General features: G+C 37.2%; 1 protein-coding gene across 2 annotated transcripts in view; it reads right to left on the bottom strand.

Moving 5' to 3' along the window:
• The window catches only part of PLCB1 (phospholipase C beta 1), a 673,983-nt gene that overhangs the window by 122,633 nt on the left and 532,331 nt on the right, over window positions 1–19,019 (bottom strand). For both annotated transcript variants that reach the window (XM_032859164.1, XM_032859165.1), the window contains exons 17-23: window positions 18,494–18,578; window positions 16,464–16,588; window positions 11,692–11,846; window positions 8,496–8,660; window positions 6,820–6,919; window positions 6,018–6,122; window positions 4,919–5,028 (exon numbers count right to left, since the gene is read on the bottom strand). In XM_032859164.1, the coding sequence (XP_032715055.1) occupies window positions 4,919–5,028; window positions 6,018–6,122; window positions 6,820–6,919; window positions 8,496–8,660; window positions 11,692–11,846; window positions 16,464–16,588; window positions 18,494–18,578 (845 nt within the window). The remainder of the gene's footprint in view (window positions 1–4,918; window positions 5,029–6,017; window positions 6,123–6,819; window positions 6,920–8,495; window positions 8,661–11,691; window positions 11,847–16,463; window positions 16,589–18,493; window positions 18,579–19,019) is intronic.

The following is a 19,019-nucleotide window of genomic DNA, read 5'->3' as shown; positions in this document are numbered from 1 at the left end:
TCCCGGCTCGCCCGCAGCCTAGGTACGCTGTAAGTGCTCAGTAAAATGCTTCTGCATTCCCCAACATGCTAAAACAAGTCATGTTCAAGTACTGCTTGTGGACATTAAAGACGTCACGTAATATTTTGTGTTCAATATATTGGATATTTACTTTTCTCTTTACAGATGCATTTTTAAAATAGAAAATCAGGAATGTTACTGATGTCTCATCAGGTATTTCTAAAAATGCATGAAACATTAGGGTTGTGAAACCATTTTTAAAAATTAATATTTTCTAAAAGAAAAAAATATATATGCATCTACTTGTTAGAAGGACATACACCAAAAATGTTATCTCCAAGATTACTCAGGGCCTTTTTGGGTTTTTTTTTTTTTTTTGGTGGGGGGAGTTATTATGTTTAAAAATTTTTTATACCTTTTTTTAAACAAAGAAATAGTTATAAATATTTTAAAACCTTTGTTATAATTCAGATTAGGCAACTTTCTACAATTTTACTAACCCAGTGTCCTGAATGACGACTTTAAAAGACACAAAATAACCCAGCAACTCAAATCTCTATTATTCCTTAACTTACATAAATATATGTTGGATTTATTATAGATATCTGTCTATCTTTCCACATGATCTGAAATGTATAGTGTTCAAAGCATGGGGGAATTTTCAACTTGCCTAGTTACTTGGTTTGCACATTACTCTATGAAGATCATTTATTAAAGTATTACAAATCTGGGAATATTTTGCCATCCAATGAAGTCTTTAGTTTTCAAATAGAAATGACCTTTATAACTACCAAGTTAAAAGGATTATACTAAAAAAGTCTTCGTTGCTAAAATAGTGTCTCCAGTGCCTGCCATGCCCTAGATAGAATTTTCTTTTGAGAAAACCACAGCTACTTATTTTCAGTGGCCTCATTCAAACAAACTTACATCATTACAAGACCAGATAAAGGGCACATCGGCGTTCAAAGGTGTGGAATGACTTTTCCTTCCTAGCATTAAATGGTAAGGGCAAATGATTTTTTTTTCCTTGAGTTTCAAAAATGAGGTCATTTAGGGTTTTGATATTTCAAAGGAAAAAAATTATATTTTCTCTGTTAGACCATTTGGAATCTCTGGGATTCAATGTCTCTAAAATTATTTCTAAAACTGAAAATGTCTAAATATCCTCTAAATTTAACGAACATTATACATTTACTGAAAATCCTTTCTGATCACTACTGCTAGAGGAGAAACGAAAATAAAGTTGACCTAAAATGCTACTTCTGTATTTTTATATTCATTAGCGTTGCATTCTCTCTAGACAGATTTTTGATACGTGATGTTTGGTGCAAAGATAAGGCTTTGAAAGGACTACAGTGTGACAGGATCCCTGACATCTTGAAGGCCCTATGTCTCCCGTTCCTTAGAGTGACATTTTTTTTTTGCAATCACGAGAAAAAGTCTTTCTGGTGCACCATGAGTAGAATACCTCATTAAAAGACTTTTTATCATGGGGCGCCTGGGTTGCTCAGTCGTTAAGCATCTGCCTTCAGCTCGGGTCATGATCCCAGGGTCCTGAGATCAAGACCCACATCAGGCTCCCTGCTCAGCAGGAAGCCAGCTTTCTCCCTCTCCCACTTGCCCTGCTTGTGTTCCCTCTCTCGCTATATCTCTCTCTGTCAAATAAATAAATAAATAAAATCTTAAAAAATATATAGAGAGACTTTTTATCTCATTGCTGTACTATATAAGCAGAAACTGGCAGTATCTTGAAATGTTCTCTCCAACTGAGGGTTCACTCCTTAGAGAACCTGGCTAATGAATATGTAGAAATTCATGATAGAAAAAGTATTGTTTCTAAATAATGACAATACATTTGAACTTTGAACTTCTATTTCTTAGAAAATAAGACATATCCAGTCCATTAAAAAGATTCCTGTTCTCTAACTGGAGAAGGACGTTATTAAGGATTATTTCTATCTATATAAATTATCTTTACCTTGGATTGTATTTTATTATGTATGTTAGTGAGCTAAAGCAGGTAGAAGAGAAAAGAATTTCAGAGCTTCTGTTAGATTTCTAAGGAGAGCCTCCAATTCCATATTGGTGTCCATATGAGCAAAATGAGGCATTCACTGAATTTTCTCCTTTTAATCCTTTTGAAGGTCATTGGAAAGAAAAAGCGCTATGATGTCTAAAGAACCACTAGAATTAAAGATGTAACTATTGTCAAACATTCAAATTCTGGTTCCCAGACAAAAAACTCAGAAAAGGCATTCGTTCTTGATTTTCAGTATAAAACAGCAACTACTGAGCCTCATTGCTTTCCCTATAAGCAGAATTCAACATGGCGGTGGTAAAGTGCATGATTTACTGAGAACAGGAGGAAACTGCAGGAAGGTAAGGAAAGCAGGATAAGACTGGAAAAGAAGATTAAGTTGAAATGCGGTTTCAGCCCGGAGTCTAGCCTCAGCCTGATCCCATGGGGGCTCAGGAGTGTGAACTGTAATACAGAAGTTGCCCACCTGGAAACAATGGACCTGGGCTCTTATTCTCCTGGATCTTTCCCTTGCTCGGCATGGGTCACCTCCTTCCAAGAATGACTTAGCAGACATCTCCAGCAATGTAGTTCCAGTCCTCTGGAAGTAAATACACTTCCAAAGCTATGTGTGCCTCTAATATCTACGCTTGGTATCTGCTGAGGGGAGAAAAACAAATGCGAAACACCTAGGCCCCCTGTGTGAATTTTGAAGGCTTAGTCCAAGCACTCACTGCTTGTGTGGGGCTCACAGAAGGAGGGGCTTCCCACATTCCAAGCAGATGTTATTGATGTCCTACCCAGACCTTCTTTATATTTATTATTTTTTTTAAAGATTTTATTTATTTATTTGAGAGAGAGAGAAAGTGAGAGAGAGAACAAGCCGGGGGTGGCACAGAGGGAGAAGCAGATCCCCGCTGAGCAGAGAAATGGATTCAGGGCTGGATCCCGGGACCCTGGGATCATGACCCGAGCCGAAGGCAGACGCTTAACCAAATGAGCCACCCAGGCGCCCCTCAGACCTTCATTTTAGTGCCGCTTCACCCACGTCTACAGGACTGCTGCAGGTGTGGGCTATAGAGGGCTCATGGCCGAAGGCTTCTCCAGAGGACTGGAGGTATATTTATGTCTGCTATTAGGCATAATTTTCTGGCAGTATAAAATTTTCCTATAACCCTATTTACTGCATACCACAAAAAGCATTATTTCTGAAACTTACCAGTCTAACTTTAAATTTCACTCTCTACAGGTTCTATGGGATACAATGCCAGCAGTGTAAATAAGAGCCTGGAAAATGTTACTCTTATGATGAATGTTATCCTTTCCTTTCATTTATTTCTCATGTTCAATTAGCTCAACATATTTTAGATAAAAAATTTCTAAATTTCTGTACAAAAAGGCTGGAAATAATCATAGATGTGTTAAAAAATGTATTTACATATGTTCCCTGAAGATCTTTTAAAAGAGTGGAGTATTTGAAATATCCAGTAATAGGGGTTACAAAAATAAACTACGATATGGCTATATGATAGAAAACCATGAAATCATTAAAGGGTATATCATAGAAGAATATTTAATGACATGGAAAATATTTGCATTAAGTGAAAATAAAGGGTCAAAACACAGATTGTGAATATTATCCTATTTTATGAGAAAGTAATAACTGTGCATAAAAAGACTATTTAGCTAGTCTTTTTATACCTACTGTAAAAAGCTATCTTTAGATAGCTTAGATCTCGGTGGCTTAGGTGTTTGAATTATAGGTAATATCTTTGGGATTTGCTTTTCTCATGTTTAGTTCAAAATTTTCCTGTGATAAACCTAGGTTTCTTTTGGAATAAGAAAAAGAGTTATTTAATAAATTATATCAACCTGGGGTGCCTGGGTGGATTAGTTGGTTAAGCATCTGACTCTTGGTTTTGGCTCAGGTCATGATCTTGGAATTGTGGCATCAGGCCCCAAGTTGGGCTCCACGCTTAGTGGGGAGTCTGTTTCTCCCTCTTCTGCCCCTCCTCCCACCACTTGCATGCTCATTTTGTCTCTCAAATAAATAAATAAATCTTAAAAATGATAAATTATATCAATTTTAATGGACTTGGGTATTAGGTATAGTTATCTAAACAATTTTCAAGATTTCTTTCCCTCATTCTGATAGTTCTCCATTTTTTCTCATCTTTCTCCATGAATTTATATTCAGAATATTCAAATGAAGTATAAAAATGGCTTATTTCTTTCACTGTTTTTAATATTGATGTCATCTTCAATCATTAAACTATGTTTCACTTTTTTGAAAACTAAAAGACTACCAGTCTGCATAGAAGTTTTATATTTTTAAATTTTACTTCTAATATTTCTAGTCCCTTCCTTGATTACTCTTTGCATTGTGACACCTAATTTTTAAAAAAATATACCAATTATTTGGAAATATGTATTATAATATGTAAGTATACAGCGTAAGAGTAGTAGTAAACATTTTATGGCCCATATTACACAGTAGGTATTTATATTAAGGACTTTATGTATTCTACGAAGTCACAAAAGCATTTTGAAAATCCTGCACTCTAAAGACAAAAAATAAAATACTAAATAACATGATGATCATCTTCTTTTCTAAGTGCTTTAGTCACCTTTAAGCAATATGAAATCAGTTAGAAACTTTCACCTGAAATGGCCAGATGTGGACTGTTTGATGCTGCGGTGGGCACAGACTATCAAAAGAGGATGAAATATGAAAAATTCTGCCAATCATATAGACGTCTTATGAGATGATGCTGAGCTACATCAAAGAACTTTTCCAATGTGCCATTTTCTTCTCCCGAGGCGTGATGTTATATAGGCAAAGCCAGCCACTAGGTGTGAAAATCATGCTTAATCCCACATAAGATTAGAACACTTGCTCACCTCTTTCTTTACTTCTTCTTCATCTTCCAGTGTCAAAGCAGCTAACTGTTTAGCTCTTTGCTCCATGAGATTCACATATCGTATTGGATTTGACAAAGCTTCAATCACATCTAAATAAAGAAGAGACATTTTCAGATCAAAGGTCCTGGATATATTGATAATCTACCATCCACTCATCCATCCATGCATTCACTCATCATCTGTCTACTCACCCTCCCATCCACTGATTCATCATCCATCTTCTACTCTTCCATCTACCATGTATCTATACACTCATCCATCCAGCATTTTGGAAATGGAAAGACTCAGGACCCTTTGCTGCAATCTCAAGAAGACAGAACTCAAAGGAGTTCAGCTCTGACAGCCAAACTGGATAGGCTTCAACCCAGATACCTCAATATTCCATAGTTTTTAGTTTCTTCTTGAGGGGTCCATCCATTCCAACAATGGCCCACACACTTGTCCTATTTGGCCAAAGTGGTGTTTCATAAATGAAGGAAGACGTTTCACATAAAAAACCTGCTTTTCAGACTATTCAAACAACCTAAAGGCTTGGCAATATGAGTACTATTCACACTTTTATGGTCTAGCTGGAGTTATGGCTGCCATCGCTGGATGGACATGTGCTCCAAGTTTGCAATAGTCGCCACCACTCTCCAATACCTTACAACCAGGCCGCTCAACACTGTGACTATTTAAATTTATGATTTTTCGTTGACATTGTCATTGGTTAATTCCTCTAACCTTAGGATTTCACCCATGAAAAGGACCTGGCTTCTAAAACTGGCCGAAGACAAATTCATTGTACAGACCTAGATACACTGTTGTAGTACCAAGAAGCATAGGTTAAAAATTGCTGGATCCATAAATATAATACCATGAGTAGATAAACATGCTCAATATTTTATTGGGACTTAATTGAAATGAAATTAAAATTTATTGACAAAGACTTGAGCAATTTAATCAACATACATACTTAAATAGAAGTGATTCTGAGGCCAGAATTTCCTGCCTATTTTTGGTCTTGTTTTCCTTCCACTAAACCACAGAAAGAAGGATGGCCCCAGGTGGAAACATTCCCTTGAGTTAGGCTTCTTACCTGCATATGTATCTGGGACATAGTCTTTCACCTCTATGTAGACAAAGACAGCTGGGAGCATCAGAGGCTGGTTCCTTTCATTCCTCAGGCAGATGTAGTGATAGCCTAGAGGAGGACATTAATACCGTGTATCACGTATTTTCTTCACAGTGTTAGTTACAACAGAGAAACATCTATGTGATATAAGTGTTTATTTTAGGAGACTATGGATGACAAACAGGTCACTTCTTTCTCATTTCATCACGTGGTTTTACATGACATTATTTTTCTCAGCAGACAGGAAAACAATGTTGATTCTGATTATTCTCCTTTCCAATTATGTTTTTCCCCACAGAAGAGAATTTAAAACTCTATGTCATGGACTGAATTATTGGTCCCAATTCTTCCCCTGTACGTGATCTCTTGACTTGGGGCTTAGCCATTGCTTGACTTTAGACAACGGGATGTCAGTGATGTGGTGCAAACAGAGACCTAAAATGCATTTGCAGTCAGGCTTGCCCTGATATGCACTCCAGGGGGCGGCCAGAAATGTCCGTACTGTGGGTACCCCTGCTCCTTCCTTCCAGAAGCCTCAATGAGTGCACGTGGAACAGACCTAACTCCAGCCCTCACCCTAAAGCACAGCCTCACGGCTATGCCCAGCCAAACCCTGCCAACCCACAGACTCGTGAGCATAAAGATAAAGCACTTGTTATAACCCACTGAGCTTTCAGAGAGCTTCCTCAATCAGCCTTGAACAATCACGTAAGGCGGTGATGGTTTTCTTGACAGCTTTGAGAGTTTCTCACCACACTATCCATACCTGGCCGAATTGCTTGTACTGGCAAGATCCGGTGACCAATGAATTTACCTCCTTCTTCATAAACTGCTATCCTCAAACAGGCCAGAGAAGGAAGGACCACCTAGAGGGAAATGCAGGATCCAAGTGGTTACAAGAAGGAGCGACTCCAAGAAAGAATTAGAAAGGTAATATTCAAATACGGCCTGTGCTTCCAAACTCCAGTAGAAGTTTCTAGTTAGCGAACTGATTAAAGGTGAAGTTGTTGCTCTAGAACTCGGATTTTTCAAAAGGAATCCCAGAGATATGGCTTTGTCTATGTCCTATCACCTCGTCCCGAGAGAGGGTTTGTTCCACATGTAGACCATTTACTTTTGACATGAACATTCTCAATATGGAAATGACAAAAGTTTCAATATTCATTTAAATATAAAGTTAGTAGTCTTCTCACTATTGGAGTATCTACTCTTACATTTTCTTTTTTCTTTTTCTTTGAGAGAGAGCGCACATGCGTGAGTAGGGAGGAGAGAGGGACAAGGGGCAGAGGCAGAGGGAGAGAGGGAGAAGCCTCCACACCAGCGTGGAGCTCCATGTGGGGCTCATTCCCATGACTCCGACATCAGGACCAGAGCTGAAATCAAGAGCTGGTTGCTTAGACGACCAAGCCAGCCAGGTGCCCCTACTCTTACAGTTTCAAAACAAATTGCTTTTAAACTTTCCAAGCAAAAGCAAACACGCAAAAATAGAGCTTGCCGAACAGCTTTCAAAATGAGATTGCTTTATAAATAATTCCCAAATTAGCAACAAGTAATTGCTCACCGCCCCCGCCCCATATAAAACGTGTGTGGAGAACATGAGACTAACTGTATCCTTAAAAAACTTAATTTTGGTAACAAGCGCAAGAAAATAGTCAACATTTGCATTTGTTGGCTAATTTCAAAGTGTTGGACGTTTTATAAATGTTTTCAGTGTATTATGGAATACTTATTAATAACTCTTGAAGTAGACACTACTATTAAATCTGATTAACATATTAAAAATAGTGGGAGTACAGAGACCTTTAACATGGATATTCTCTTTGCAGAAGACGGCCTTTCTAGATCTTCTGGCCAGATAAAAGCAAAGGGTATGGTAAGACAGTCTATTCCACTTTCTACTGGACTAATGTCTTCCTTTGTGTGAGAACCATGTATGAAGATTTGGTGAAGGCAGACAGAAAGTCCCATCGAATGGAAAGACTTTAACTATCAGACAGAATCCGGACAAGAGAGAATGACCAGCTGCCAGAGGCTAGAGGTTATAGGAATAGGAAATTTAATTAATATATTTTTTAGGAAGTACGGACTTCCTTCTCTGTGCTACCCTATTATTCTCCACTTCCCACTTTACTTTTTTTCAATTACAGTGAAAATATATCATTTACCACTTGTATTATGAGAGAATACGAGTTAATTTATATGTTTGTCTGGTCTTCCAAATGACATATTTTAGAATTAAGTGATTCACAACACAATTCTGAAAATCTAAACAAGTGATTCACAGAGATCCTGAACAGTTAAGATAGCTCCCAAAGTGATATTGCTTTATAAATATGTAAATTCCCAAATTAAGCAACAAATAATTCTTCACCTAATTTTTTTCCTCAGAGTGAAACACCTAGAATATGCAGTTACATCTCATATCAAGGATATGAGACCAACCTTTTTGAACACAATGGGCTCTTCTTCCCAGACAGGATTTACAGCATTTCCTTGTGATGTTTTGGTCTTAAATGCCTTCCTCCTCGTGTCCACAGGCAAACCAAACATATCCACTTCTACGTAAGTCCCGACTTTCTTATCGGAAAGAAACTGACCTGAAATAATCTAGAAAATAATAAAAAAGGAGCTCTTGATAAATGAGTTAAATGATATAAGAAAATACTTTAGGAGTTACAAATGATGGCAGGATCATAACCAAAAAGGAATAGAGGCAAGAGTACAAAGAATATTGCTCTTTTGATTAAGGAATTGGTAGACACACATTGAAGATGCTAAGGTTAGAAGGAGTCAGTTAATAAGACAAAATTGTATAGGAGGAAATAAATGAACAAATACCAAAAGTTTGATGAGATTATACCTTTTGTACTTGAGATACATCTGTTAAATGTTGAAGATTGATCTTCAAGCCTACTGAATATAAAGGTTTTTTCTAATATTTAAAGATGTTACAAGAGAAAAAAAAATTCTCATTTTAGCATGATTGTAAATGAAGTTAAAGGGTTATTTAAGAGTACAAATTTAAAACGTAACAAAGTAGACACTCTAGCGTTTAAAAAGCTTTTTTTGTTGTTGTTCATAAAATTCAACTTGAAGGAGTGGTTGTAACACTATGCTATTCAATTCTCAGAGTTATTACACTTTTATTTTTTATTTTTTTTTTTTTAAGTAGGCTCCAAGGTGGGGCTTGAACTCACAACCCTGAGATCAAGACCTGAGCTGCGATCAAGAGTCAGACACTTAACCTACTGAGCCACCCAGGTACCGCCAGAGTTGTTATATTTACATAAAAAGCCATAATGATAATAAAAATAAAACCCAAATATTGACTTTAAGCTACCAAGCCCAGTTTATCATTACTGCTAACACCAACCTGTTAGCCATCCACACAATTACGGGTGTCCTTGCTTAGCTATAAAATTTATGGATGTTATAGAGTTCAAAGAGCTTAATATCACATACTCTGGTGGCCAGGAGCTTTCTGAGCTCAAGTCCGTGAAAGAGGAAAGAATTCCCAAGACTTTGGTGGGGCCAGAAGTGGGACAGGATGCCAGCCTGAGAATGGCCCCCAGAGGCTCAGGGAGGCCTGTGAGCTCTATGCTGATGTGGTCAGAAATTCCAAACTGGTTAGAGAAAAAAACGAGGAAGACATTTTGCCCCCGGGATCGGTCATTTTTCCTGAATGTTCTCTTTAGCTTGAGTGCCTGGGACCTGCCAGGAACAATCTCTATTTAATTTGAGATTCTAAGTGAGAACAACTTAGCAGACATTTTATGTGAGTCACACTGGGAAATCAGGTGCACCGAGGATTCTGTGTGCTTATGGTGTGTTCGATTAAAGCAGAAGTTCTTAACTAAATTAATGACACTGACCTTCAATGTTCCCGTCAGTACAATAGGATGGTGGGACACCTTTTGAGGTCCTGAGTCCGTTCTGGCACTAGGAAGTCTATGTCAGAAGGTCAAAACACAGGCATGAGGGGACGGACGCGAGCTGCCCCTTGGCTCTGGCTGTCACGTGAAAGGCAGGACAGGACGGCAGCCTGGCCTGTCTGCTCTGAGGACAGTGACGATTCTATGGCAGTGTCTCCATTCTGGACTCAGGCAACCCTCCCCATCTGTTTGGGTCTCAACTCTTTCCCCTCAACTCACTTTCCTGTTTCTACGTCATCGTCTTCTAACTACTTACACCTCCATCGTAGAATTTTTAAATAATATTTTTAAAGGTTATTTATTTGTTTGAGAGAGAGAGAGTGCAAGGAGGAGCAGAGGGAAAGGGACATGCAGACTCCCGATGAGCATGGAGCCCGACGCGGGGCTCGATCTCACAACCCTGAGATCATGACTTGAGCCCAAATCTAGAGTCGGACACTTAAAAGACTGAGCCACTCAGGTGCCCTGATTTAAAAAATAAATAAATCAATAAGCAAGCAAATATGCATAAAACAAGATGACCTGGCAGACAAAAACAAAATTATTAGTTTGATCCAACTGTAACAACAACTGACAAGGGTTCTAAAAATAGCACTTTGTTGGTGTGTCATGCTTAAGGGTTTATCTTAATCAAACTCGGCAGGAATGAAACATCTTTTGCTGAAAAGAATTTCCTAAAATAAACATAATCTCTAAGCTCTAATTCTGCCAACTCCACTCTTCAGATACATAGCATGAAATAATTTCAAAGGGTATGATTTTGAGACACTTCACTGAGATTTTTAACCTTTGGTGTCAAGGGACATGAATTTTAAATAAAAAATGGATTCAACCAGCTTAGGGTAGACAGAAATTAGCGGAACTGTTGTTATTTATTTATTTATTTTTTACATAGGTTTTCATATGCCTTTCGCTTAAGGTCAGTCTGAAAATTGCGTTTATATCCAATAAAAAAAAAAGTTTCTTAATTCCACAGTTATCCATCTAAACAGGAAAGAAAGGCAACTTTAAAGACATTGTAACTGAAATGGCCACAACAAACAAGAGGTTATAGAATTCATGTAAAAATCTCCTTATAAAATGATTTTTCATTCACAGTACAAAATATTTTCTAACAGCTAAAAAAAGTTTTATCTGAGGTAACATTAATTTCAAAGACTGCAGAAATAATTGTGAATTAATATTTTAGAGTCAGATGTATGTTTAATGAAGCAATTATTTTACTTAGTATCATTACTCTCTGTTTTAAGTCCCTGAATCCTCTGATAGATTTTTAAAGAGGTAACTTGTGAGCTTTTATTCAATACTTAATAATTTACTGAGAGAATACCTTTTTTTCTCCAGTTTTGCTCACGGTGGCTATTTTGCTAGAACTAATGGAGAAAAACAAGACCAGAAGATTTTTCCAACATGGGTCGCTGATATTTGTACCAAAAGAAAGGACCAACCATGGTGACTCTCACCAACGTGGTTTATTGATTCAGGGTTTAATTTTTATCCTATTAAAACATAGGGCTTAGCCCCTTCATCTCATGCATGTGGCTTCCGAAATTTTCATTCAGATTTAGTCCTTAAAGGAAAAATGCATACAGGAGGTGGAGATATTGCTAGCTCTAAATTTTTAATGACTAAACTACTTCTTTACACAAAATAGCTAGTGTTTGAGACTTTTGTTGGGGACAGTTTTATAACAGAGAAGTACATACCTTAACAGATAAAGTGTTGGCCACTATCCCATCCACGATGCCTTCGGTGAATGGATCAAAATGCTTGTCAGGTCTCCTCATGAACTCTGGCTTTAATCTGTAGCCACTTTTCCCATTGTATTCATACATCCCCATATTTATTTGCATAGCGAGGTCTGAATATCAAAAACACAACCCTTATTGTGACAGTAGTTGTGTTTAGAGCAAGAAAGTAAGATTGTACTACAGTCCATTTTTACTCCCCTTTTTAAAAAGAACTATTTATTCACTGTAGAAAAGTAAGAAACACAGATAAGGAAAAAAAAAAAAAGTCAAGCTGTCATCTCCAAATCTAGAGACAAGCCACTGCCCACTCGTTGGTGTATATTTTATTTTATTTCTCTTCTTCAAATATGTTTTGAACATGTAGGATGTCTATTTCACGAAATATTTGTCTGTTTTAATTCTAACAGCTGTACAAATTCTTCATTACATATAATGGTTGGATGAATATCACTGTTGTGAAATCTTTGAAGCCATCATTAATGGCATTATTAGGAGTGACATTTCTAGGTCAAAAGATGTGTTCCAGGAAGAAGATGTGTACATTTTGGTAAGTCTTGCCAAAATGCCCTTCAGAAAGCTCATGCCACTTTAAACCTCTAATCCATGCTCTGAGCCTTCCCCACACCTCACCAAACATGAACACTAGAATTCATTTTTTAAAAATTTATACGAGGAAGGGATTTCCTTTTTAAAATTTGCATTTCTTTTGTTACTTACCACCTACACCTAATTACGCACTGACTTCTTTCTAACGGACAAAACTTACTGCCAAAGTTTTCCTAAGGCTCAGTCAGCGCATGAAACGGATGTCCACAATAATTACAATTGGGAAGGTATTTTAAAAAACATTTTTAAAGTCCTAGGGAATCTGGGAAGCTGTTCTAGATTGTCTGAGTCAGGACTCAACTCTGCTTAGGTGGACAATAAAGAGGTGATCGTAGAATTATTTCAAAGTTCCACGTCACCAATCCTTTTTGGAGCAGGTAAAATAAGTGAATTTATTAACCAACGGTAGCTGTAATATCTGTCAATTTATTAACCTATGATAACTCTGATACCACAATTGGACATTGTACTAAAATAAGAAAATGACCGACTTCTCATACTTGAAAAAAATGGACACCAAAAGCCTAAAAAATTACAATAGCAAGTTGTATGTTCTGAAAAATAACACACAACTAGGAAGTAGCATTAATCCCAGAAACAGAAGACAATTACATATTAGGGGATCTATTTACTCACAAAAGAAATGAAAATATGGTCATCCCAACAGATGTCAAATCTACATTTAATAATGTCAACATAAATTCCTAGTTAGGACAGGACGTGTAGTAGTTCCCACTTCTCCATGGCAGATGTGTTCCAAGACCCCCAGTGGATGTCTGAAACATAGTGCCTAACGCTACATATACTATGTTTCTAAATAGAATGATTATAGCAATATACTGTAACAAAGGTTACAGGAATGTGGTCTGTCTCTCAAGATATCTTTCTTACTCTACTGCATTCATCCTTCTTTTTGTGAGGATGTGAGATGTTAAAATGCCTACGGGATGAGACAAAGTGAGGTAAATGATGTAGGCATTTTGACACAGCATTCAGCTACTTTTGACCTTTTGGCAGTAAGTCAGAAGGAAGAGCATCTGCTTCCAGACCCCTGTTGACTGTGGGCAACTGAAACCACAGAAAGTGAAGCCATATTAATAAGGACTATTGTACTCCTTTAGTGTGTGAATAAGTATTTGTCTCAGTCATAGCCAACATCTACTCAGTGAAATTCCCCTTACTGTCAGGTTGAAGAGAAACTGCCCACCTTTAATACTATTATTTAATCCTATTCTAAAATAGTCAGTCCAAATCCCCAGGAAGGGAAAAAACACGTAGAGGTGATTAAATTGTTGTGAGTGTGTTTCTACCTGAAAAACCCAATAGAAGCTACTGGCAAAATGGGCTATTATGAGAGCTTGGGAGGATGATTATAAAACATATTTATTCATAAAATAAACATCCGTGCATCAATATTCAGAAACAATTTGTTAAAAATATAATGTTCAGGAAAAAAGGCTTTCATCTAAAGAAAGTACACCTCAGATGAAGACGTGTGATACTGCTGAAGGATCTAATGTAAGAACTTTTTGAGGGAAGAGAAAAACATTCATTCTGTGATAAGGAAACTAAAAATTAAAAGGTGTTGGTTTTCTTTAGATTTCCTCAAATTATAAATTTAATGTGATTTTAAACAAAGTATTTTTTTTTTCCAGTGAGGAGAGGGAAACATACTATAACAATTAAACTAATATAAATTTAATGTGATTTTGTTAAAAATCCCATTTCTTTCCCAGTGGGGGAGAAGGAAATAATAATAAGTAAATTAAATTCATTTGGAATAGGAGTCCCACTGGCAATGGCAAGAAATGACTAAAAATTAATAGCCATGAAGGAGAATTTCCATTTCTGGGTATAGAGCATATTATTAAACATTACAATAATAATAGTGAGCTATTGGCCCCAGGAAGGCAGACAAATTTATTAGCAGAGGAGTATAACTGGAAGAAAATGGACCCAAATTAACCATACCAGGAAAGGCTACATCTATTAAACTGTAATTTCAGCTTAGTGTAAAAAGGACAGATCTCTTCCTGAGATTATATGTAACAACTAAATTTGGGTGGTTGAAAGGGTCAAATTGCAATAAAAAAGTAGCTATGAGAGAAACAAGTAATTACGGATATAATCCTGGGGTAAAGAGCCTGTAATAATAAAAATAAACCAAGACTCCATAAAATAAAACATTAATCAACCCAGTCTCATCTGTTTCACCAAATATGACAACATACTCATTATATACAAAGTGCTATTATAAATGGATAGGAACATTGATAATAGTCCATAAATACACACTTCATAAAAGCAGAAATGTAAAGGTCAAAACACATATTTAAATGTCCAACCTCAATAATAATCAAAGAAATAAAATTAAAGCAACAATATTTTGTCCAGAATACTATTATTATTATTATTCAATGGTAATACTTAACCAGGATCTCAAATGAGAGGTAACACTTCATATCATACACTGCCAATGGAGGAGAAATCCAGTGCAACATATTTTTTTGACTTGTCAAATGTACAGATTTTTTCAAATCATTTTATTTTTTTTTTATTATGATAAGTTTCCTCTTAATGCCCATCACCTATTTCAAAACCCCCCCAACCCTCCTCTCTGGTGACATCAGTTTGCTTTTTAAAGTTGAGTCTGTTTCTTGGTTTGTCTCTCTCTGTCTTTTAGTTGCTCATTGGTTTTGTTTCTTAAATTCCACATACGAGCGAAATCATATGGCATCTTTCTCTGACTGGTTTCTTTCTTTCTTTTTTTTTTTTTTCTTAAGATTTTATTTATTTATTTGACAGAGATCACAAGTAGGCAGAGAGACAGGCAGAGAGAAAGAGGAAGAAGCAGGCTCCCTGCTGAGCAGAGAGCCGGATGCAGGGGCTCAATCCCAGGACCCTGAGATCATGACCCGAGCCGAAGGCAGAGGCTTAACCCACTGAGCCACCCAGGCACCCCTCTCTGACTGGTTTATTTCACTTAACATTGTACTCTCCACCTCCATCCATCTTGCTGCAAATGACAAGACTTCATTCTTTTTAGGGTTGAATAATATTCCATTGTATCTATATACTCTCTATATACCACATCTTCTTTATCCATTCATCTATTGATGGATACTTGGACTATGTCCGTAATTCGGCTACTGTAAATAATGCTGCTATAAACATAAGGCTGCATGTATCCCTCTGAGTTAGTGTTTTTTGTATTTTTTGGGTAAATAACCAAGATTTTTGTTGGACAATTTGGCATATTGCATGAAGGTTTTTAAAACATTCACATCTTTTAACAGAGTAATTCTATTTTAGGAACTCTTCCAAAAGAACATTAGGACATAGATTTGATGATTTATAGTCAAGATGTTCCCTGAGCATTACGGTAGAAAAAGAATTCCTAATGTCCAGTGATAGTGAATTTCCTTCATATATAGCTATTAAAATTCATGTTTCTGTATAGCACTTAAATATATATAAATACATACATATATACACACATACATATGTGTGTGTATATATATATATATATATATATATATATACACACACACACATTTTTAAACAAGGAATTAAATAAAAAATTCTATATAGGTAATCAAAAAACCTTATAGATTACAAAGCCAACAAGTTAACCGTGTTGTCTTTCTGATTAGTAGTGTTCCTGGCAGTTTTATCTTTTTCTTCATACTTTTCTAAATTTTCCAAATTTTCTACAATATATACGTATTACTTTTTAAAAATTTAAAGATTGTATTTATTCATTTGAGAGGGAAAGAGAGAGCGAGTGAGAGTGCAAGAGCAGGGGGAAGGAGAAGCAGACTCCCTTGAGCAGGGAGACCGATGCAGGGACTCTAGGATCATGACCTGAGCTGAAGGCAGACACTTAACCAACTAACTGAGCCACCCAGGCGCCCCTCTACATATTACTTTACAAAGCATAAACATTTTTCTTTGAAAATAATGCAAAACCACTAGAAATAATTAAAGACAGTTTCTCCGTTTTCAAAGGTTACCTTTTTTTTTGGTAGTGATATTTCCTTCACTGAAACTTGCTTCTCTTCGCACGCCTGGAAATGTGGCTTTATAACAGAACGGAAATGGGCTTTTACTGCGCGACTTACCCACAGTTTGAAAATTAAGGGCAACCATTTGGCAACCTGCATTCCAGAAGAGCTGAGGCATATAGTTCGATGAATCCACACGGGTTCCCTTTGGATATATCCTGCTAAGCTGCATTTTGTTATATCTGGACCATCATGTTAAGTAGTGAATACAGTTATAAAGATGATCAGCAATACTATTAACTGAGAGGCCACTTTCCTTCCTTCTCCATTGGTAAATGAAGTACTGGTGAGGATCTCATTGGGCTAGTCAGTGAATAATGTCAAAAACTTCCTGAACACGCAGAATCAATGTGCTTTTGTAATAAAGATGTACTGTATCACATTTGCAGAGCCTTGTGGGTAAAAACTAATGGGGGAGCAAAAATGGCCGAGTCCACATCAGTGTTATTCTGAGACTTTTAAGGACAGGCTTCACGATGAAGGACACACGAAGAAGCTCAAGCGTGTCTAAGCATGTGAGCGTGATACTGTCTTTGGCAGAAGGGGCTCACGTGAACTGCATGGTTATTTTTGAAATGCTCTCTGCTCGTTTTTTAGCCTTCTCTGAGCATGCCGTTTGCCAAGATTGTGGTACTCTCTATGATGGATAACAAGGTAAATATAACACAGAAGGTTTTGACCTTGTTTTTTTTTTAAGATTTTATTATTTATTTATTTGACAGAGAGATCACAAGTAGGCAGAGCAGCAGGTGGGGGTCGGTGGGGAAGCAGGCTCCCTGCTGAGCAGAGAGCCCGAGGCGGGACTCCATCCCAGGATGCTGGGATCATGACCTCAGCCAAAGGCAGAGGCTTAACCCACTGAGCCACCCAGGCTTGACCTTCACCTTGTTTTGTATTTGAGTTCCTCCCGCCATCAGTTTTCGATCCTAAGAGCCTTCTGTTCTCGACTACCGTGTAGCTGTTAAACAATGCTATGTCTTTAAAACACGACTGATTCTTCCTATTATCAAATTTGGTGGAGGTTAGCTAAGGTGTTGAGCTCGGGCAGGGGAATAAGGCCTAAAAGGGTCTGAACCTTATTTCTGGAAGTTGCTGGCTGTAGAACCTAGAGCAAGTTATCTTGATCTATGTGTCCGTTTCCCTCCTTTACTTAGCAGATTGAACAATCCCTACATTCTAGGCCTGTTGTGAGGATTCAATGAGTTAACACAGCTATTAGAGGTTGTATCTAAGCGTCGATACTTAAGAGTCTGACTGTTTATGGAATTTACATGTTTCCTCTCCCGTTGTTGATGACTTCAAAGGGTGACTCATATTTATTCTGACACTTGCTTCATGAAATTGGGCTGTTTGAGGCAGTTACTAATTACTTTCATGAAAAAAATGTACAGACTTGTTTCATTTTTGATTTATGGATAAAAACAAAGTTTTTGTTGTCAGGACTATCGACAAAGCCATTATTAGTAATATATATATTTATATTCTATTTTTTAAGTTTTTTTTTTTTTTAATAATCTCTACACCCAACATGGGGCTTGAACACATAAGCCCAAGATCAAGGGTCACATGCTTCTTTGACTGAGCTAGCTAGGCGTCCCAATATTTATAGTCTTATCATCATCCTCCCAACTATTTTCTGATTAGACACTTATTACATGTAAGGATGTGATGTGTGAAGAAAGTTTACAAATATATGTAAACATTTTACATATATTCTATCTTACATATGTATGAAGTATATATACACGCTTTACTCATGTTGTCCCTCACCCAAAAGGCAAGCCATAAAGCTGGTATCATGGGTTCTGTTTTACAGATTAGGAAATTCAGAAGGATTAAGCAAATTATCACATGACAAAAGGCTTGATGCTGTGAAAATCACCTGGAAACCTGAGCTTCCTTTGCCTCAGACCAGTGGGAGGCCACCCCCCTCAGCCTCACACAGGAAACCTGAAACATTTCTCACACCCACGTGACGGAAGGAAGCCACTTCATGCATCTTTCTCCTTATTCGAAATAAAAATCAAACAAATGGCACGTGGCTTCAGTTGGATCCTTGCAGCGGTCACTCGTCAAATCAAGGATACTCTACAAATTCCACGGGAGACTTCGTCAGTTGCTCAAGGCCTTTGGTTTCCACGAAGGAAGACATTTCGAAACTTCTATTTCTTTCTGAGTTAATGACAAGAAAAACAGGGTGAAGTGAAATACAACAGTATAATGATAACACGTAGGAAGTAGGCGCGTGTTCAGCGGCGTTAGGGCAATGAATCCTCATCGTAACTTTGTAAATGTATTTCTTTCTGTGAACCATTTACCTGCACCCAAAGGTGAGTCTTTTAAGATGCTGTCTCTTCTAATACTTACTACCTGAGTCAGCTATGCCTCTGGCCTTGCATTAGGGTGGGGAAATGAATTTTAGATGTGGTAAATGAAAGCTGTTTTGTCAAAAGGAAAGGAGCCCTGGGGGAATCTTTTGTTCTAAATCCATTCAGATTAGCATCTCTGACTCTCTTTGATGCTCACATTGTCATTGGCTCAGTTTGTATGTGCCCCTTCCGTTCACATAACTAATGTGACAGTAAGATCAGGGTATTTCAAAGCAGAAGGATC

This window comes from Lontra canadensis, unplaced genomic scaffold (assembly GCF_010015895.1).
Source record: "Lontra canadensis isolate GAN:19392208 unplaced genomic scaffold, GSC_riverotter_1.0 scaffold16, whole genome shotgun sequence".
In the NCBI taxonomy this organism is placed as follows: Eukaryota; Metazoa; Chordata; class Mammalia; order Carnivora; family Mustelidae; genus Lontra; species Lontra canadensis.
This window is presented reverse-complemented; position numbering and strand designations above follow the sequence as displayed.